Below are 23,381 nucleotides of genomic sequence, written 5' to 3'. Positions count from 1 at the left end.
GACGTGTTTTTAACCCACGTTCAATGTATTTATTTACTTTAATGGTTCTTCTTCTACTATTACTTGTTATCTTGTGGCAAGTGCATACAAAACGCCTAAATATTTTCTAATCCTCTACTAAGCAATAGAAAGTAGTTAACACGCTCTTCTAAGTTAAGCACGTGTGTGGGTTTTTGGGTGTAAATTTGAAAAAAATTCCATTTAGTTTTTTGCTTTTTGTCATAGAGTGCAATCACACAACACAACACACCCTTAAAATGCACTAAGTTCTAACGCGTTTTGGCACTTACACTCCCTAAAACTGCGCGTGCATAACTGCTTTGTGGCAGCAAGTCAAAGTCGTTAAGTCTATGTTTTGAACTTGACTTGTGTTCAGACAACAACAGCAACAATAAGAGGCAGTTGCTGTTATATTTGCATTTTCTTTGAGGCAAGTGTAAGTTTTTTTTGTATGTATATTTTTGTTGTTCTTTGCGTCATTCTAAGGATTTACATCCTTGTTCCTGAAACAATTTGACCTAGAACTTTGACCTTGCATAAATATTGAATGTTTTTATGTATTACATAGTTTCAAATATCCTATAAGACTTTGTTATCTGTCATTAATATTCTGTTGAATTATGACCCTGCAAAAATATAAAATATTTAACTTTGCTAATATATTGTTTATTTGGAAAGTGTGACTTAGTTTTCTTTCTTATGGCCTCACAAATAAAATGAAGTGTGTGTGATGTTTGCATTTTGTTTTCCTTGCTGCTAAAGTTTGTTTGAACTATGTGACCTTTTGAACTGATGTAAAGGATCGATTTGTGTGGGGATTACGAAAGTATTTTGAAATTAAAAAAAAACGAAGTGTGATCATTCTTATAGATAACATCCTCTCTAGTTACGATGCAACTGTACTAGTTGTTGTTTTGTTTAAACTTCGTGACCTTTTGAACTGAAGTAAAGGATCGTTTTATGTGGGGATTACGATAGTGTTTCGAAATTTAAAAGAACGAAGTATAATCATTCTTATTGATTACATGCTTCAAGTTACTATGCAACTGTACTAGTTGTTGTTTTCTTTTCTTTTATCGGATCCATTCCTCCACGTCTGCGATCTATTAACTGCAAAGATCTTGAGAGATCTTTGAGTCGCTTACTGAAATATTGAACTGTTACAAAAGAAAGCTAGAAACTCAAGCAGTCTCTTTGTAAGTTGAAATAGAAAGATAGGTTTCTTTTCAGAAATGCAATAGTTGTCCGACTCTTCAGTAAACAAAGAATAAGACTTATAATCGTTTGACTCTGTACAAGAGGATGTCTTTAAAAGACGAAATTGAAGGATAATTTGTAGTAGAGTCCCTTTCTAAGATCTGTATTTACAAGTTCTTTAAGAACCAGGATATATTTCATCAAATTAAAGATCTAATGAAGTATGCAAATAATAATCCGTTGTCAAATTTCTTTTGGATACTAAAGTCCAATGTGAGGATCAGTAAAAAACAGAACAACTCTTGGTTTTCGAAAGGCCAATTAAATAAACATTGCCTTTTATAAAAGAATATCTATAGAATACATCAAAGACTGATCGATTCTTTTAGAAACGCAAGGCGATCACAAAAAAACTTATTTTAAAAACTTTTTTAGTTTCTATCACAATCCAATCACAAAGATATCGATAGCTCCTCTCTTTTTAACATTAAGTCACTAAAACTTTTCGCTTTAATTAATGATTTCTCATAGCATTTCATAACTGATCTTTTTAATCAAATCTTTAACGATTTTAATGACGAGAGAAATGATCACAGATGATTTGACAATGGATTTAAGAAACAAGTGTTGCAATTTATTAAAGACTGATCAATTGCTTTGAAAAACCAATGCGATCACTAAAATGTTTTGACTTTAATTAATGATTTGTTATAGAATTTTATAACTGATCTTTTTAATCAAATCTTTAAGGATTTTAATGACAAGAGAAACGATCACAGATGATTTGACAATGTATTTAAGAACCAAGTGTTGCAATTTACCAAAGAATGATCAATTGCTTTGGAAAACCAATGCGATCACTTAATAAACTTCTTTCGATATCACTAGCAGTCAACTTTTAATTGATATTCATATCTAAAACATTTCTTAACTCCCCTACAATCATCTCTTTCTCTCTCTAATTCAGATCACATTACTACCACCTCCTGCCGAGTAATAACAAACTAAAGAGTTGAGTATTATTAAAATGGTATAACAAAACTTTATATAAACATATTGTTGTGCTTAAAAGATCATTGATCTTTTAAAACCAACTCCCACGCTAAGAAGAGATAAGATCTTAAAGATCTTACACTGCCCCCAACAAAGAGAGAAAGATAAAGAGATTTACACAACTGTACCCGGGGAATACAGAGTAAAAGATCAAAATTGTCACTTAAAGATAAAACTAAATATTAGTCGAAGTAATTAAAAAAAGAGTTAAAACATTCTATGGGAAAGTGATCTTAAGTGGAAGTAATAAATTAGAAAAGAAGTGATAACTAATTGTTGTACTATATGTTAGTAAATATTGCTATAAAAAAGACATAACATTTCAACACCTTGACTAGACATTAACAACAACTACAGACATACAACAACTGTAGTATGAGTAAAACAAACATACTTGCAACAAGTGTAAATAGTTTAACAATTAAAACTATTTTATTAAGACAACAAAAAACAACAAAAAACCTTAAGATGCCTTTTACTAAATAACTTTGTATGGATGTTTAAGAGCCTGGGAAGATTCTCCCCTAACTACAGTTAAAAAAATGTACAATTGTACAATAAATTGTTAAAACTTGTAAACTCCCCTCTTCTGAAATAAATAAAAACAATTAAATGCAACAATATATTTATACATTAAGTAATAAAAAGGTATTAATTGGTTGATCTTTTTTGTTCATGTATTCTACACTCCATGTTTGAGACCTTATGACAATGTAGTTGACGCTGATGTTAATGATTGAGGTCGCTCGCTTTATGCGCTTGCTTATGAGCAGCATAAAGTACTTCTTACTAGAGATGAGTATGACGGTGATGTTGATGATGATGACGACGTAATCATGACTCGTTGCCAACATGTTGCTCATTATTTTTGTTGTTGTACAACTTCTGCTTATTATTATTTTGTGTGATAAAATTTAACCAAAACCCCCTAAAACTAAATACGTTTAAAATGCATTAAAAACAACAAAAGCAATAATGATAATAATAATAACAACAGCAATACCCTTACACAGGATAACGGGTATCCTGATGTTGTTTTGTTACTTTTATGCGTGGGAATGCTACAAAATTTTTTCGAGTTCCCACGGAAATGTATGAAAATGCAATCCCTTTTTTCGAGTTTAATATTGTTGAATCCTCTGGGGAGGGTTCTTTTTATTAACAAAAAACCTACAACAAACATACGGAATAAGAGATCTTTCTTAAATCCTTAAGTATAAAAACAAAAACAACAACAACCTTAACATTATACATATTACCATGCACAGGCAATATCTTACAAAAACCAAAAACAAAAAATCCCTTTTAAATGTTTCGAAAAAATCATGAGAAAATTTTGTTACAAACACCTGCCAATTTTTTTTATATGGACTTTTTCTTTCTCCCCCTGTTTTTATTTTCATTTCTGAAACTAAGTTAACAATGAGTAAGACGAGCTCGAGTAAAAGTAAACACTTAATGTATTTGCTGTGCACAGACAGACAGACGGACAGACATGCATTTATCAATAAAACTCATTGTATACAAATTTTTTTCGTATTGAAACCCCGAAAAAATTGAATATTTGAAATTATTTTCCCACACTTTCGTTCTTTCAAGAGTTTCAGTTCTTTTTTTTGTGTGTGCAGGGGTTCGATCCCTTTTGTTTAATTCCTGCCACACTATAACACCACCAACAACAAACACTATGCTCTAACCTGCCTAACAAAGGGATCGAGAGAGTAATAACCTTGCTCTTGCTCTCTCTTCAAAAACATAAACATTAAACTAACTAAACAAGCACGTTCTTGCTTGTGGCCTCAAGAATTAGTGTGAGGCATACACACTTGTGCGTGTTGAAGGTAGTTTTGTTGTAGTTGTTTTCAAGTTAAAATGTTTGTTCTCTTATTGTTTATTTCCTTAGCTGTTAATTCTCCCTTTCCGTATGCCACTCGCGCTCTCTGCTTTCGTTAAGGAAATGCAGTCGTCATGAGTATAAAAAGGCCCAGACATTTCGAAAACAACATCATTCACTTCTCGTGTTCAACTCAAGCAACAGCTACTTGCAACAACTTTTATTAAATTTTCAAAACAAAAACATTTAAACAAAATGTGTCAACAAATGCAACAATTGGCTAACTCCAACAACAGCACCGCCACCAACAACAAAATGAAAACCGCCACCTACAGCATTAAGAAAGTCTTGAAGACTTTCTTCAAGAAACAACACAAATCCTCCAGCACTGAAACTTTTGAGGATTTGGATAACTTGCGCAACATGCAAGCCGAACAACAACAATACTTCAATGAAATGGAAGATAATTCAGCCAATGAAAAACTCTCAGTCATGGCCTATGAAGAGGAACAAATTGATCAAGAAGATATTTATGTTCCAGTACGTTTTGCACGCACTGAAGCTGGTACATTCTTCTGGACTACCAATTTGCAACCCGTTACCAGCACCATTATGCCAGCTGTTGATGAAGATCTATTGCAACCTGCTTACTGCTACAGCAACAATCAATATCCCATCATGCAATTCCAAGATCGTTGGGCTCAAGCTTAAGTTTATTACTTAGCAACAACTACAACAAAAAGCTTTAAAACAAAAAAACAATTGTCTCAACTGCAATTGTATTGTGATATTTTGTTAGCAGCAGTTATACAGCGGCAGCAGCATTGGTTCAAACTTTTAATTTTAAGCAACTTTTTTAAAGAAAAGTCTTCCTTTAGTATTTAAGAAAACAAAAAAACTTTATTAAATATTTTTAAGTAAAAAAATAATAATTGTGATAAAAAAACAAAACAGCTTTAAAAAATATAAACAAATTTTATTATGAAAACAAAAATTAACAAAAATCTTTTTATTTACTTTCTTATTCATACATTTAGAAACCACAAAACCTTAACAGGAAACTCTTGAATATATTTTAGCTACAAAAAACAAATCAATGATAAAGAAATATTAAATCAAGATCTGAGAATTCAAAGGAATTCAACTCATTCAACATCCTTTATCTTTAAAATGTAACAAAATTTTTGTTCAAAAATTACTTGACATTACCAAATGTTTGTTTAGGAGTAGATAAAAATTTCATAACTCAATGAGAATTCTTAGAAACGATTAGAAAAAGTAAACAAACCAATGATCTTCTTAGAAAGATAAAGATAATGCTAGTAGAAGGATAATGTGATTGGTTTGATTTTGAATTGCCAGAAATAAACATTGTCTACTGATCATGTTTCTTGACTCTTTTCAACATAAATATGAAAATAAAAGGAAATTGTCCATCGACTAGAACATTTTCAATAGCAAAGCGCTAATCGTCTAGACAATTGGATAAGACTACAGATTTGAAAAGATCCAGTGAGAATAATGCAACTCTATTGCGCAACTCATGCGCTCTCTAATTAATTAGTACTGTCATATCAAGACGATTCAGAAGTCATTGATTGTGCTCCATTTGTAAATTCAATTGATTTTTGACTTTTCTGTTTTGTTACATGTAAAGTAATGAATCTTTATAAAATTTTAATTATTATTTGAAACTGAACCTTTAAGATCGTGGAAGATATTAGCAGATTTGATTATAATGTCCTTTGCTTCGCAACGGCTAAATTTCGTATTATCCAAAGATTATCAACTCAACAAGTGGAATTATTTCACCATAAACTTTCACCTTCATTCTCCAAGTTTTCTCCAGAGAAGATATATTGCTAAATGTAGGATTCATGTCGTTAGGTACTGCCCCATTAAACGAGGTATCACAAGGCTCTGTTCTTTCTCTTGTTTTCAATGCTTTTCTCCAGATTGCAGAATAAACATTCTTCCACTTTAAATTAGCGCTATTGTAGGAATCTTTGAATATGTCTGTCCTAGCAACAAGTTCCTGGATTAATTTAGGGGTAAAACAAGGCTATGTTCCTTTTTTCTATTCTATTCAAATATTTCCAAACTTTCATTGTTGAGCTTCCAACCTTATCTTCCCTTTTGAATGTAACATTCAGAAGGCTTATAATTGAATGAGTAAGAATGGCTCTTACTTATTCAATTATAAGCCTTCTGAAGATATAGACAAAATCGCACCTAATGACAATTTCTGAATTCGGTCATAGAAATTTAGTTTAAAACCATGTTCTGCACAAGAAATATTTACTCCATCAGGTCTTCTTCCTTTGAAGATTGAGGAAAAACAGGCCGTAATAACAATTTTAAATTCGGTCGCTGAACTTCATGATGTAGTTCAAATAGAAAGTCTGACATTGCAGTCCACTGAATTTAAAGTACATTAGATGTTACTTATCGGTGACAGTAGAGTAACCAACTCTATGGACTCTCAAGAACATTGTCGCAATGTGTGAAATATATTCCACTTTTCTATTATTAATACAATGGAATGTGTTTCTTTAAAATAATGGATTTTGTTTTTCCTCGATTGGGTAGTGGAACACGAAATATATTACAAAGAAAACTCTTTCTTTAGACAAACTGTACGTATGTGAAATAAACTCCCAGCGGAGGTCTTTTACTTACAAAAAAATGTTTAAACCTAATGCTTACAAACAGTATTCCCTCTATTACTGCTGTCATAGTCTGCTTTCTGATTTTCATTACTATACAGTGCATAAAAACAGATCATTCCCTGAATGACGGTCCAAGAGAAGAAAAAATTCCTATTTGAATTAATAAAGGCTTCACCCACATCTAGGGTTTTATAATCGCTCATAAACTAAAGATTAGATTTGCATTCAGATTTATTTTTTTTTTCTAATAATGGATCCAACCATTAAGGCACAAAATCTGCAACATGACTGAAATTACAATCATGGAAGTAATGCGCTTTTCGATGAGTGATATTGTGAAGAGTACAGAGATCATGTTCTTCGACAATGATCCTAATACTTTCCGTTAATTCATTTTGATTTGAATGTATCCAATTATGATTTTTAACGTCTTGTTTTTCCAATTAGAAAATATACCAATTGAAATCACAACACAATTAATTCTATTCAGAGTTGAGAGCAGAAAATAGTTTATGTGAAGCTGAAGAGAAGAAAGTTTCTCAAAGACAAAGTATGACAACTCAATGAATTCTATTCAGAGTTGAAAGCAGAAAATAGTTTATGTGAAGCTAAGGAGAAGAAAGTTTCTTAAAGAAAAAGTATGACAACTTAATGAATTCTATTCAAAGTTGAGAGCAGAAAATAGTATATGTGAAGCTATGGAGAAGAAAATTTCTCAAAGACAAAATATTCAAATTCTTGATCATGTTTCAAACTTTCATTTGTAAGAATCCAAAATATTTTAGTTAGATGATCAAGATTAAGGACAAGAAGTTGAAGAGCATAGATGTTCTCTGCGCTGCTCTATTTACAAATGAGTCCATTACACTTTAGTAAACCCATTTTAATACTCCGATCATAATATTGTCGCCTTAAGAGAAGTTTGTAAGAATATCCGGTCGGTGTTGTATTGACTTTTCGAAGACTATTCGTTGTTTCTGCTGAAGAAGATCGTCGCTTGATGATCTTGTTATGTTGACTTTTCGTTTCTTCTGCTAAAGAAGATTACAGTTTTTTTCTCTTGACGATCTTATTGAGTTCACTTTTTATCAGAATATTTGGTGTTGTGTTGACTTTTCGAATTTCTTCTGCTGATGATCTTGTTAAGTTGACTTTTCGAATTCTATTCGTCAAGCGACGATCTTATTGAGTTGATTTTCAAAAGTCTATTCGTTTCTTGTGCCAAAGAGGATCGTGTCATCGTCAAGCGGCGATCTTATTGAATTTATTTTTAAAAGTCTATTCGTTTCTTCTCCCAAAGAGGATCGTCGCATAATTAAATAATTTATTTCGTCATAAAAAGCAACTTTAAACAAATATGTTGATCGCATTTAAAGTCTAAAACAAACGAGAAAAAATTGCAATCATTTGCACTCGAAACAATTAAAACAAATTTCTGACTTCATTCCATCGAAAATATCTCTGAATTGATTTTAAATCCTTTTTCTTTATAACACCATTATCACCACTTTATTATAAAACACCCAACATTAAAACAAAATTACTAATATAAATTACAATAACAAAAATTAATCACTTCCACCTGATGTTTTCTACCAGACACATCCTAGTTCCCTACTGCTCACTAATGACTCACGCTATCTATCAAATCCTTAAAAACTCATTTGCTTACAAATATTAATACACGCAAGCGTAATAACCCCAATTTAACTTTGTACATGCCACCGCGTTTATTACTCATCAATATTCGTAGAATATGTATAAAAAAAACAACAAAAACTCATAAACAAATTTATGACGCATGAAAGAATGTCACCAATAAATATATGAATGAATGAATGAATGAGAATGAAGTATTGAAGTACGTATGCAACATTAACAAACAATAATTTAAGAAATTATTACCTTAGGTTACAGGGAACTTAAATATGAATAAACAACTCATACTTGTTGCTGCTGCTGCTACTGATAGTGTTATTGTTGTTGCTGGTGTTTATGTTTATTTACATATATGTTTTGCATATAAAGTGTTTTTGTTGTAGTAGCCGTTGTGGCAGCCGAAAGTTCAGATAAGTTTAGTTTGTGGTAAAGTGTTTTAAAATATATTCAGCAATGACGACTTTTATAAACCCATCATGGAAGTAATTGTAGTATCTGATCAACTGAATAGTTTTTTACTTTCCTAGATGATCATCTTTTTCTTTGTTGTTATTACGATATCGATATCCCCATCTCCCCGTGGATCCACGCCTGAACTAACATATGCTCAAGGTTCAGAATTGTAAGCTTCTTATACACCCGATTATACACCTATAATGATGCTTTGGATGCCGTGACGTTAACGAGGACCCATTTTGGAATCATTGCCCTAGAATATATTAACTCTGGGTCCTACCAAGGTATATAGAAGCGACATTTGTTTATACTTTCTTTCGGAAATATTTATGCAAACATTTAAGAGATAGTTTTCTAGGTCTCTCTGTTCCTTTCGCTACAAGTTTTAACTCGAGAAATCAACAGATATTTTAAGTATAGCATGAGGTTTGTATACTTAAAGACTCTTACTAATATTAACACTATGAGTCCTGGTTTATCGGAAGTAACTTTGAACTTTAATTTCTGGTTTACCGATTTTGACCATTTTCGATTCAAAATTTTGTGAAAAATGCTATATTCCCAACATTGCCCGGGCAAACTGTTTTGGGGTGACGGTTGTTATTAATCCCTCACATTTCCGGGTCATATCCACTCGCATAACCTAATGTATCAGATGTTTTTCTCTCTGAATATATCGGATTAAAGAGTTGTGTGATTTATAGTGATGGTAGTACGGGTTTCCTATTCGTATATTCTCTTCTTTGTCCTGATATAAATATACCAGACTTGTTATAGTGAGTCCCCTGCGAGGTTGATATGGGGTTTAACCTATTAGATGGTTTCGGGCTTTGGTCTCCCGATTACGTTGCTGGATCCATTCCATCTATTTTGGTAATTGGCGGCCTTTAGTGAATCGTTTCTAGCTGACCTGTGCTTGGAAAAGACTTCCATGAAATAAGACAGACATAGGCCACCTGCACCAGATTAAGTTCCTGGATTTATTTCACAACTTCCAACAATCAAACGTTCTGACAAAGCTGACCGCTTTAGCCCATTTTCAATGCCGAATATTTGGAAGAATTTCCATGCTGTCTAAATCCCTTATACTACAAACAGACGGACCGACATAACGCCGTCAATTTGGGGTCTGCGACCTGACTAATTTCACTGATTTACAAACGGAATGATAAATTCAATATACCACCTATTATTTAGATGATGAGTGTAAAAAACCTATAAAATATGATTATTAATAAAAACGAACGAAAGAACTCACAAAAAAATAAACTTTCAAAATTGTCATAACCCACTGGTAGTGCTTAGTCAAAAGGTTTAAGTATTAATTTTAAAAATACAGGGTGTTAAAGAAGATAAAGTAGAAGTAATTTTGGTTGAACTGAAAATAACTTTAAAAACTTAGGCGAACAAGAGTTGAAATTTGAAACGATGGTGTTTAAATTAAGAACAGTTGAAGGATTTTTAAAAAATTCTTTCTTAAAAGGGTCGAACATATCAGACTAATCGAACTGATATATGTTCGATCTTAAATTTAGATAGTAAAAGTTATTTAAAGAGAAATAAATATAAACAATTTTTGACAATTAAAAGACTAACTGTACCTCCTCTCTTACTCTTACATTCAAATACAAAATTTTAAAATTCTGTATTTTTCTTCATAAAAATTATATAATACACAGAAATAACAATTTGATTCAACATTTTATTGATTAAAACAAAAAGTATACCAAACTCTATGTTAATATTAAATTATTTCTATAAAAAACAAACACATTACATGTCAACATCAAAAAATAAAATTCTCTAAAGATTTCAAACACGTTTAAAATACATTAAGATTTAAATTTTATAACAAACTTTGGGGAAGAAAATTTAAAAATCACCCAATCAAAGATGACATTTCTTCTAAAATAGACAATTAAATATCTAAACAAACATGTTATAAATTCAATACCTTTCTAAAGGAATAATTAAAAGAACACTAGTAAAAACATGTCCCTTTTTAATAAGGTGGTCTAACGATTGCTTAATTAATAGCAAGCGGCCACCCTGTAATTAACCACTCAAAAATAAACAAAACAAAAAAAGAACGAATGAACGAGCAAACGAACGACTGAAAAAGTGAATGAAAAAGGTCGAACCTTAATAGAGAGATTAAAAATTCAACAAATGCACTTAACCACATTAAGTGGCATGACATATTAATAAAAATTGCTGCAACTAAAAATTATGACCAACAACAAGCAAACGACGCTTGTCAACAAAGCATGCAACGACCGGCTTATTCATGCCATAACAAAAATCAAAACAACATTCCAACGCGCACAAATCAATAAGGACGCATGCGTTCTTGGTAAACAGACAGACAGACAGACAGACATTCTCTTAAATATAATAAAACACACAAAATAAAAAAGATTGACAAAAAGATATGACCAACAATAATTAGAAATTAAAATTCTCTGTTTTTATAATAATTAATAATATTTCTACATTTATTACAACAAACACACAGTTGCCTCATACCGCTGCATTTAAAATGAAACCCGAAAAGCGAAAAAATAGAATGCCACAAACAAAATTATTACTGCGCATAAATATTATTTTAGTTCTTTTATTTATTTGTTTGTTAAATATTTAGTTAATTATTTAATATGCATACAGCGCCACTTTTCACCCACACTTTGTTGTTGTTGTCATTTTTGATTACCTTGTAGTTTGTTTCGTTGGTTCGATAGTTTGGAAATCTATTAATAGAAGTTTCTTTTGTTGTTTTCTGCTAAAGAAATTCCAATTAGAATTTAGTGTTAATTTTTAATAAGGGAGTTACTAAGGTGAGACGAGTGAGTGAGCGTGAGTAAATTTTAAGTGAAACGTGACTGAATAACATGTTTTGAACATTTATAACGGTAGATAGATTGATAGATAGATAGATAGATAGATAGATAGATAGATAGATAGATAGATAGATAGATAGATAGATAGATAGACAGATAGATAGATAGATAGATAGATAGATAGATAGATAGATAGATAGATAGATAGATAGATAGATAGATAGATAGATAGATAGATAGATAGATAGATAGATAGATAGATAGATAGATAGATAGATAGATAGATAGATAGATAGATAAATAGATAGATAGATAAGTTAGTTAGTTAGTTAGATAGTTAGTTACTCAGTTAGTAACATAGTTAGTTAGTTAGTTAGTTAGTTAGTTAGTTAGTTAGTTAGTTAGTTTGTTTGTTAGTTAGTTAGTTAGTTAGTTAGTTAGTTAGTTAGTTAGTTAGTTAGTTAGTTAGTTCGTTAGTTCGTTAGTTCGTTAGTTCGTTAGTTAAAGTGCTATTACCCTACTTCTTCGACAATATTTTATAATATTTAATATTGATTTGAAATAGATCAATATTCAGTGACTCCAACTTTACGTCACCCTTTCATCACTCTTCAAATTATTAAAAGAAAACCCCAATAAGAATCCCACCAAAACCAACTAACTAGACACACCAATCGACCAACAACCTATTCCAACTTGAAGAAAACAAAGTGTTGGATATTAAATACCACACGTACCACACACAACAACAATGACAACAATCACCGTGCCTGCCATACTATAAGCCATGTAGCAAGTAAATAAGAATTTCCAATTTAATCACTAAAAAGGTAGTGTTACGGCCTTCGGTGATGTGTGAAGCATATCAAATGACCAACAAAGTTGGTCATTTGTAGTTTGCAAGAAATTTAAAATTTAATAAAAAAGAAAAAAAACTAAAATTGAGCAATTGACAATTTAAGATAATTTCTAGCAATTGAAAAGATTACACTAGTCGTCATACAGTCATAACATACAAACATATATTGTACATAAATAATCGGCATATTTACTATATATTTTTTTATTGTTTTGACTCTTTACAAAATTTTTGTAAACATTGAGGCAAAACCAATGACCATCAAAACAACAACAAAACAAAGGAATTTATGGCCTTGCCATGGGTTACATTATCATGTTCAGTAAGTCACAGCCAGTCAGGTTCTTACTTTCCCACACTTTTTGAAGTATGTCTTCGAAAGCAGCAGCAGCAGCAACAAGCTAAAGAAGACAAAAAACAATAATAATAATAATGACACACCCAGCTAAGCAGGCAGGCAAGCAGTCAGTCAGTCAAGCGATAAGCCCCGCTTATGAAAGTATTATGAGGGGTATTTATTCGCCGCTTTTTGATATTCCAAAAGCATTTAGCTCGTTTAGCCACATGTTTATTATTATTTTAACGGATTTCACTTTGCCCTGTTCAGAAAAAAACACCAAAAAATATCTATAAAAACATAAAGAATTCAAATGACATTTTAATCACAAACAAAAAAAATCACAGCTTTTTTTGTCTGTGAAATGTTTATCTGAAGAAGTCTTTTCTTTCTTCTAGGTCTTGATAAAGTAATTAAATGAATGAAGACTTCATAATAAATGATAAGAATAAAAATCTGTTTTCTATATAAAATTTTAATATTTTAAACAAATTGTCTATGTTACTATCATTTGTCTTCAATTTCAATTATTATTTATTTCGTTTTTCGGTTGGGGGAATTCCAAGTACTTTTTTCACACATGCATGTCGCTTTTTTTCTATTTTAAATTCAAATTAAAGTTGTTAAAAAGTTTTATTTCGAAATGTTATAAAAACAATGCAAATGTTTATTTCTTGTTCTTGTATTTTTTTTCAAATCTAAACAAAAATAGTCTCTATGACTCACTTTCCTTGTATTGTAGTTCAGATGATGACGAAGATATATGGGATGACCACAATTTTTTTTAAATGCGCAATTTATGTTTAGAATAAAACAATATTTTAGGAAAAAAGTTCCATTAAAAACATCATCATTCTTTTTGAATTTAATCAAAATTTTTCCTTGAAGTCTTTGATAAGAATTAAGCAACTCTTGAGGTAAGAGAACAATAATTTATTAATCAGTTCTACTTGAAAGAAAATATGGACTTAAAACGTCACAAGAGATAAAAAACTAGATTTTACAAAACCCAAAATTCTTAAGATTACAATTCCATTAGGACCCTATATGTCTGACGAGATGTTTCTAGGTACAATATTGCAAAATCGAAAAGGATCGATAGATGTCTAAGTGTATTTTTTCGAACCTACTAACTATCTATCTAAATAACTAACTAACTTACTAACTAACTAACTAACTAACTAACTAACTAACTAACTAACTAACTAACTAACTAACTAACTTACTAACTTACTAACTTACTAACTTGCTAACTTACTAACTTACTAACTTACTAACTTACTAACTTACTAACTAACTAACTAACTAACTAACTAACTAACTAACTAACTAACTAACTAACTAACTAACTAACTAACTAACTAACTAAACATCAAATCCGAGAAATACACCTAGGCCTCTATCGGTCCTGTTGTGCGCTCCTTAACAAGTGTCTCAGGTGGGAATCGAACCCATGACCTTCGGTCTACCAAACTAGAACACTAACCACTAACTTACCGGAGGCCACTTACTAACTATCTAGCTAACTAGTTAACTTACTAACTTGTCAAGGACACAACAACCGATAGAGTCCATGCGATTGTGAGCATGCTACAGGTGCGCAATTTTAAACATAATTTTAAACTACTCTTTTGGTCCAAGGATAGTTTAAATCTGTCCATTAATTCGCCTAACAACCGTACCACCGTACTTTGGGCTCATAATTGCATAAAATTTTCTATTATGTCAACAAAAATTTGCAAAACTTAGTTTTATAGATATTACCAATTTTTGTAATTATCGGACCTAATTATACTCTAGCCCGCATACAAAATTCCCAAGATAATTTGATGAAATTAGCACATACTCTTCTTTCCAAAGATGCTTAAAATCGGTCCATTATTTTACCTAGCCTCCATAAAACCAACAATGTCAACAAAAATCGGCAAAAACTTAGTTTTATAGAACTTTAAAATATACTACCGATTTTTGTAATGATCGGGCCTAATTTAACACTTCATAAAATGGCTTGAAGGTCAAAATTCAAATCATTTTATGAATTCTACATAAATATTTTTTCAACATTTATACACTGAAAAAAATCCATGACTAATATGTACGAATCGTTCGTTGTTTCGCACCACGAAATTCTTTCGTAATATATACGAAATTGTACGAAATATTTTACTATAATGCAAAATATTCTTTGAAAAAATTAATTTACATAAATTGAAAAAAAGGGAATTTTGAATAAATATGGTAAAATGTACGAAATATTAATTTATTCAAACATTTTTGTTCATTTTAAAATAAATTTTCTAATTTTAGTTCAAAATTATTCTCCACACGAATTTAATTTTTTTTTATGAGAATAATTCGAGAATAATATTATACTTTTTCTTAAATTTTATAAAAATGTTGTAATTTTATTTAATCATAATATAATTAATATCATTATGTTTAATTTCGCTAAAATTTAAGAAAAAAATATTACGAAAAGTTTTCGTACTTTCGTAAAGATAGAAAAGGGTTTTATTAAATAATATTTCGTAGTATACACGAAATTTTTGTATATATTACGAAAATAGATATTACGAATTTTTTTTTTTTTTCGTAAAGTTGAGCATGGATTATTTTCAGTGTAGGAATAGGCTGATATTGATATTGACATTTATACTTGTTTGTTTTATTTTTGCATAAAAGAAAGTTTAGACCATTTTCTTGAAAAGCTTTGTGGTTACAAATCGATTTAGATTAGTTGGATCACTTGACACGAAATTGGCCTTATGTGTTTATAGAAAAGTTGAAATCACTCAAAATTTTCGGGAAAATAGATTTTTGTGAAAAATTTTATAAAATGCTAAAAGCCCTTTAAAATATTAAACAATAACCATTAAGAAAATTACAATTTATTAATAATATATTTTGTAATTTTCCATCTCTGATTCATCAAACTGTTAATAAACTTTGTAAACAAATATTTGTTTACATATTTGCCAAAAAAAAAAATAATAATACGCATATTTTTTTTTGTTTACCTATTCTTAATAGTTTTACTAATTTATAGAGAAAAATAGACAAAAACATACATACATACTTATGAACCAAAGTAAAGTATCTTGTATCTAAAATTCTCGAAAAAAATGTAATAGAATAAACAAACTTTCAACATAAAGTAATAACAATTGTTCAATTCACAATCAAGTTGTATATTGTATCTACTAAAGTGTAGTAACAGTGATTGTGAACAGATTTTTGTAGCAAGTCATAAGTTTCTGTTCACAATAAAAAAAACAATCAAAACAATGTCAAAAGTAAAAAAAAAACACTTTATCGTTTTTTATGCCAAAACCGATTGAATTTTTTATTTATATGCTGAAATAAACAATTGACAACACTGAATTTTCTTACGACATTCGAAAAACATATGAAAAATTGTCGTAAGAGTTGTATAGAACTTTTGCATAGAAAATACCAACAACATTGACTATTGTAGCAGCTGCTGACATACAACGCATACAACGCTACAACATCGATTGTGAATTGAACAAATGTAAAGTATTCATTTATCAAAATCATGTTTGTGGGCCATCAGTAAAACGAAACAATCTCTTGTAGTTATTTTAGTGGGTTATTAAAAAAAAATAGCTGTAATCAAAACCAATCAATTTAAAGATAAAGTAATAAAAAGTGTGGTTCTTATCATAGTACAAAAATAACAACAAAACTGATAACGGAGGCAATTCCAAATGTTACTAAATATTTTTTAGTATATAAAGTTTTTAACGAAAACAGTTTGAAATCATAAAACACTCAGACAACAAGTAGCAAAGAAAGTAAATAAATAAATTTACAAAACTAAAAACAAATTTTAAAAAATATTTAAAAAAAAATGTTGGTAAAATCAAGCATAACTTTATTGGTAATTTGTGGCCTTTTCGCCTTATCTGCTGCCAATTCTGTGGCTACTGATGAACAGAATTGTCCTATAGTTTGTCCAGCTCTATATGCACCCTTGTGTGCCACAAATGGCAAACTTTATAAAGAATTCGATAATAGCTGTGAGTTAAGGGCCAGCAATTGTCGTTTGGAACGTTCGGCTTTATCAAGTAATTAAATAAATTTTTATATTTCATCTATTTGTATTAATTTGCTTAATCATAAACATTTTCTTTTCTAATCTTTAGAATACGTGGCCACTGCTATGGACTGGTGCAACACTGAATATATTGCCGATTTAAATCAATTGCTGAAAAAATTGGACAATTTAGATTTACAACTGCCCGAATGCATGAAACCTTGTGCCATGATTTATAGTCCCGTTTGCATTTCTAATGGCAAATATCGTGCTGTGATTAGTAATGAATGTGTCATGGATAATTTCAATTGTGCTTTAGCTAAAAAGGGTAAAGAATCTTTCAAAGTTTTAAAAGCAGGATCTTGTTAAGATCTGTTGAGTGGAAAATTCTTTAAAAGATATATAAATGTTAAGAAAATAAAATGTGATTGCTATTAGTAATGAAGTTTTTGATTTTTAATTTTTGTTGCATTTGTGCAAAGTTCAAAAACACTCGGCATGAGTCATGAAATACAAATGAAATAAGAAAGTGAGAGAAATAATGATCTAGTAGTAGATGATGCTTTGAAGGATCCATATTGTTTGGAATATCATGTACTCTCGTTTGTCAATATCAATATCATACAACTCTCCATTCCTGTATCTAAGACATAGACCTAAAATATCTTGCTTCCTTAAAGCAATATTATTTGCAGTTACGATCAGTTTGATACATAAAACGGATTTATATTCAAAATAAGAAGACGTTTCTCCTATAAAATAATTCAAACTTACATCAAATAATCTAAAACCTTAAAGCCTTTACAAAGCCAGAGAAATTCGGAAAATCTTTAGAATTCTGAATTATTTTCTTGTTTGTTAATTGTTCGATAAATTGGTTTATTGCCTTTAAAGGTCGTTCGAAAAGACACATTTTTAGCTTAAATGTAAAAAACTCAAAGTTTTTTGTGCTATACGATCTGGTAAGCGATCGGGAGTCTAACACATTTCTTTCTAATTTATTACATTGAATTCTGGAACCTTGTTAGGGAGTTAGAGCTACAGTTCGATTATATATCCGGAAGGTCGAAGTCACACTCGGCCAACTCAACAATATGGTATACGCACAATTGGGATGAACGACGAATTTCGTATAGCACGACGAACTAGTCGACAACAATTCGTTGCGTAAATTCGTCAAATGGAACACAATCAAATTACTTATTCGTACTGCGAATTCGTTTTAAAATTTGTTTGTTCGAAATGGGAATAAGTAAGAAAAAGGAACAAAAATTATATTTTTGTGAATCTCCACGATTTTGAGATTTTAACAGCTTTAAAATTTATTCGAACATTATTTCGAAATTAGAAAATGTAAGAAATTGGCCTCGAAAAAAAAACTAAAATTGGTCTCGAAAAGAACTAAAATTATATTTTCGTGAATATTCCCAATTTTGAGATTATTTTAACAGCTTCAACATTTTTTCGAACATTATTTCGAATTTTCGAACTTAATTTTAAATATTTCAACATATTATTGTAGTGTCATCGAATGTACTCTAGACTGCCAAATTTCAGACAATTCGGGCTACCAGAACTGGTTTTAATGGTTTTAAAAAATTTTCGAACTTAAGTTCGAATTTTCGAATTTTTTTTTTTGTTCTTATGACACAGAGATTATTTTAAGAGCATAAAAATTTTTTCGAACATAATATTGTATTGTCATTAGCTGTACTCACAACCGCCAAATTTCAGAAAATTCGGGCTACCAATTAATTCGTCGTTCGTCTGCGTAAGAAATAGAAATAAACCTATCGCACAGATCGTTACGTATGACAAATTTCGTCATACGCATTGATTGTGTGTATTTTCATATACTTTAGTGTGTTCTATTTCTGATGACGAAAATTCGTTCAGAAAAATTCATCGTTCGTCCCAATTGTGCGTATAGCAATAGTTTTATCAATCAAAATCTTTAGAACAAATAAGTATAGGTTAAGAAGGATTATACACCTTACAAAAATGTTCCATACACATCGATCGATTTGATCTCAATATCTTGAAAGGAATGTTATTGGATTACGATTATGGTATACAGCTCTCTTTACAATTAAATGTAGAGAATAAATCTAAGATCATACTCATTTTTCTTATTTTTTTTTTAAGATTCCGTTCTGAATACCTTTTTGATTGTCAACATTATTTTTTGTTTAATAATAAATCATTTAAGTAATATGTTTATTACCTTAATTCTGGAATATTTGTACATATTTTTGACCAAAAACAGAAAAATTTTCTAAAAGAGGGCTCATTTTGGGGTAAGGGTAAATATGGGCCTATCATTATAAATTTTGATAAAGGCATTAATGTCTATTTCAAAGTTTTACATGAAGAATTTAATCATGTTATTAGTGTTTATAAGCAAATTTTGACCTTTAAGCCATTATCTGAATAGGAGTTTGTATGGAGGCTATGATCAAATGAGGACCGATAATTACAAAAATTGGTAGTTTTCCAAATGTGCTATTTGGGAAACTGATGAACTTATTTCAACCTTTTTCAATTGAGTTTGTTATTGAGTAAAAAGAAAAGTAATTGCCAAACTAATTAATTATCTTGAAAATTGCGACTTGTAGAGTGCACACAAGCTTTACATAGACACGCAGATGGAAGGACAGGCGGACATAGCTAAATCGACTTAGAAAGTGATTCTATGCCGAATGATCAGCTTTTCGTTGGGTGTAGGACCAATATTTTTCGGTGCTGTACACCTTAGCACAAACGCATAATACCCTCCCCACTATAGTGATGTAGGATATGAGTCGCTTTTTCATGAAACACTAAGGGGTCTAAGGGATCAGACTATCGCAGGGCAATTAACTGATCTCTTTAGAGTTTTAATTAAAAACAAATATTGACCCACATAATAATACTTATCGAAATCTCATTGTTTAACTTTTTTATCAATCATAACAGCTAATAAATAAAAAAAACTTTAATAAATTTTCTTTTACGATTCAATGTCTTCTTTATATTTATATATATGTTTCATGTCTTCCATTCTTTTCATTTTTGCACTGGTCTTATTATATATTTATAAATTATATAAAATATTTTATTCATTTTATATTATTATAACTAACAAATAACTAATAACATTATCACAATTAAATTATTATTGCAAAAAACAACAGTTTAAATAAACAATTAAATACTACTATTAACTAAATAATTAAATTATAACTAAGCTAAAGGCGTTTGTTTGGGTTTTGGGATATGGTGGGTATGATTGTAAAAAAAATTCACTAACATTTTGAGCAACATTTAGTTTTGAGATCCTTATTGATATTTCCGTTAAGAAGGAATAACATCAAATGCAACACTGTGTTTACAATGTAACAGAGTTGTATTGACAACAACACAGAGTTGTAGTTAATGTTGATGATGATGAGGAGGAGAAGGAGGATGTTTGTTTGTTTGGTAGGTTTTCTTCAACACATGGTTGCATTTTCTGCAAACTGCCAAGAATTTTGCCAAAACCATTCTCTTAAAGCATTTTCATCGATATCTGCCATATTATCAGACCAAACGAAGCAACCATCTTCGGCATCAAAATAATTGAAATTTTGCTGCTGATGGTGATGTTGGTGGTAGGGTGAGAGATTTAAATCCAGTGTTGTTTGTGTTTGATGGAATTGTGTGTGTTGACAATTGCGTCCATAAACACAATTCGTACAGGTATCCAAGGGAGTTTTATCTATGCTAGCTTTTCTGATAAATTCCAAAGGTTTTGTTGAAGTCTCTTGTTGTGAGGTTGTTTGTTGTTGCTGGGTTTGCCAATATTCCGCCAAAGGCAGTTTATGTGTTTGAATACTGCTGCTAATGCTGTCTTCTAATGCTGCTAAACTATCCTTATTTGAACTGTTATATTGGGAGGCATTGTTGAGATTTACATTGTTTGGTATGGAGCTGCTATTGTCACGTTTGCCATTTTTCGCCAAAGCTGATTTTCGCGACATTAACCGTAATATGGGTTTCCACATTTTTTTCAATTTAAACTTTTCATCTTCTGATGAGTGGGTGTTGATTTGTTTGGCGGCCGCATTTGAGGTGTTTACCGTTAAATTTGCCAAGTTCTTTGTATCCGTAAACATTTTGATTTGTTGTTATTGGTGAATTGGAAAATTCTAATATTCTTTTTGAAAGTTGTAGAATTTGCTAAATAAAAAAATTCTTTAATTCTTGTGTGTTGGAAAAAGTGTGTTAACGCTGTGAAAGTTTGTTATGAACTGATGCTGGTTTACTGAGCAGCACTTAGTTTTATATGAACGTCCGACTTCAGTCGATCAAAACATTGAGGAGATCGTATTATAACTCTCACATACACTCTACACGCACACTCAACGTAATTTATACACTTACACATAGGCACAGACATTCTCTGGGAAACAAAAAATTCACAGACTGACAGACAGACATACACACAAGAGTGCTGGCTGGCTGACTGACTAGCAGACTGCTGGTGCACATTGTGAGAAACAAACTGCACTTCCCATGCACATTCTAACAGGAATCGTTCGGTTTATTGTTATTGTTGTTTTTTTATTTTTGTTGTGTACATTTCCCATGATTTGGTTTGCCTCTGCTTATAACCATGCCTTTTTACCATACCATAGTACGAATATCATGATGAGTTTGCTGTGTTTGTTGTTGTTACTGAGGCGACTCAAATAACCTGTAAGGGCAATAACAACAACAACGATTGAGCAAGACAGCTATCCAGCAGTAAAAGCAACAAAGAATGAATGCAGGTAGCACACATCGATTGCTTGTCATCGTTCACAAACAGATTAACCAAACGGCAACAGCAACAACAACAACATTTTATAAATTTTTAAAGGCAGCAATGAACAAAAAAGATCCCATATACAGCAATCTTCTACGTAGTACAAGAGTCCCAAAAAAGTGTGGGAAACAGTTTTTATTTTTTCGTAGTTTGTTTCATTTTCGTTGTTGTTGTTTTGTACAAACTTACCTTCGTTCTGACAATGTTAAAATTATAAGGTTAACAACGATCAATAGCGTAGTTGGTAAAGGTGGTGCAACGTTGTAGGAATTTCATCAGATGGTGTAATGGAATGAAGTTTTTCTTTAAAGAGGTTAGTTATCTTTACAAAAGTTTGGTTAATACAACAGAACTTGTTGATTCGACATTGTTTTCATTCATTTTCCACGTTTAGGAATTCTATTTAGGTTCTAGTTTGCGAAATAAAGAGTAAGATCAAGATAAACTTTTAGGATCAGAGGTCTCCCATAGTGGATTAAATAGGTTGGGTTATATAGGATATTCTTGATTTTTTGGAAAATTCTTGAATGCCCTTTGATACCTTTTATTTTTCCCTAAATGTATGGTTCCAAAGAGAACCATTCAATTCATAGTTAGTATCTATCTATCTATCTATCTATCTATCTATCTATCTATCTATCTATCTATCTATCTATTTATCTATCTATCTACCTATCGATAGATAGATAGATAGATAGATAGATAGATAGATAGATAGATAGATAGATAGATAGATTCTTTTTTCTCACGCTCTGGTAATTAATAATTTCAAAATGGTTCCTTATATATAGTAATTAAGTAATCTAATCCTTGAATATTTAGAATCATTTAAAATACTCTTATATTGATCTTTGTTTGTCCATTACCAAAGACATTTATGAACTCATGATTCTAGAAGATCTTTTTTGGTCGTACAGCTCCTCCATCTATTACAATTCGTTTCTCATTTCCAAGGACTTAAGTCATGGGCTGGTCGAAATTTGAACATTCTCATTGAAATCGACTTTGTGTGGTTTGTACTCCACTACCAAGATTATTATGAAGTTCACGATTCTTTAATTTTTGTTCAAAATTTCCAGTTTTGTTTACCGACTATTCCTTGAGATCTTTTTTAAAGTGTTAAGCATATTTGAATATAACATCTTTTTAGCATTGTTACTGAAGTTATAATTGTACCTACACATATGTTGATGAAGAACTGAGAAAGTCGGCTCAGTTCTGTTTTTAAATATTGATCGATTATTTAAGCGTTAATACCCATACAAAGCCAACAGATCTTACTAGGTTAAAGAATATATAACACAAAAATTAACCTACATGTTAACACCCAAAAATAATTCCAAAACATTTTCACGAAATTCCTTCACCATTGCTAACACACCCTCCCCAAAAAGTCTACTTTACCACAACTCTGTTAAATAAAGATTAAATGACGTCACATTAACGAAATACTTGCAGGAAATGTATCGTATCCATATTATCAGAAAAAAGGTTATAAAATATAATAATAATATTAATACAGGGTCCAAAACAAAAGAGAAAATTAATCAGTATTGAGAAAAAATTTTCTCACATTTCTTAACGAGCAGCACAACATA

General features: G+C 30.7%; 3 protein-coding genes across 3 annotated transcripts; 2 read left to right on the top strand and 1 right to left on the bottom strand.

Annotated features, from left to right (window-relative positions):
• Positions 1–4,250: 4,250 nt before the first annotated feature.
• Positions 4,251–5,041, top strand: LOC111680335 (enhancer of split malpha protein). Its single transcript, XM_023441972.2, has one exon. It carries the CDS (start codon positions 4,340–4,342, stop codon positions 4,793–4,795), a length of 456 nt encoding a protein of 151 aa, XP_023297740.2. The 5' UTR covers positions 4,251–4,339; the 3' UTR covers positions 4,796–5,041.
• An 11,645-nt stretch (positions 5,042–16,686) lies between these two features.
• On the top strand, positions 16,687–17,403 carry LOC111680334 (enhancer of split M1 protein). Its single transcript, XM_023441971.2, has 2 exons — positions 16,687–16,989; positions 17,068–17,403. The coding sequence occupies exons 1-2, from the start codon at positions 16,773–16,775 to the stop codon at positions 17,325–17,327; spliced, it is 477 nt and encodes a 158-aa protein (XP_023297739.2). The 5' UTR covers positions 16,687–16,772; the 3' UTR covers positions 17,328–17,403.
• Positions 17,404–19,940: 2,537 nt separating this feature from the next.
• On the bottom strand, positions 19,941–21,251 carry LOC111680337 (enhancer of split M2 protein). The gene has a single exon (XM_023441973.2). The coding sequence runs from the start codon at positions 21,089–21,091 to the stop codon at positions 20,429–20,431; it is 663 nt and encodes a 220-aa protein (XP_023297741.2). The 5' UTR covers positions 21,092–21,251; the 3' UTR covers positions 19,941–20,428.
• Between the last annotated feature and the right edge of the window lie 2,130 nt (positions 21,252–23,381).

This window comes from Lucilia cuprina, chromosome 4 (genome assembly GCF_022045245.1).
Source record: "Lucilia cuprina isolate Lc7/37 chromosome 4, ASM2204524v1, whole genome shotgun sequence".
NCBI classification, from domain to species: domain Eukaryota; kingdom Metazoa; phylum Arthropoda; class Insecta; order Diptera; family Calliphoridae; genus Lucilia; species Lucilia cuprina.
Note: the sequence above shows the minus strand (reverse complement) of the source record. Positions and strands in the feature narration are given on the sequence as shown.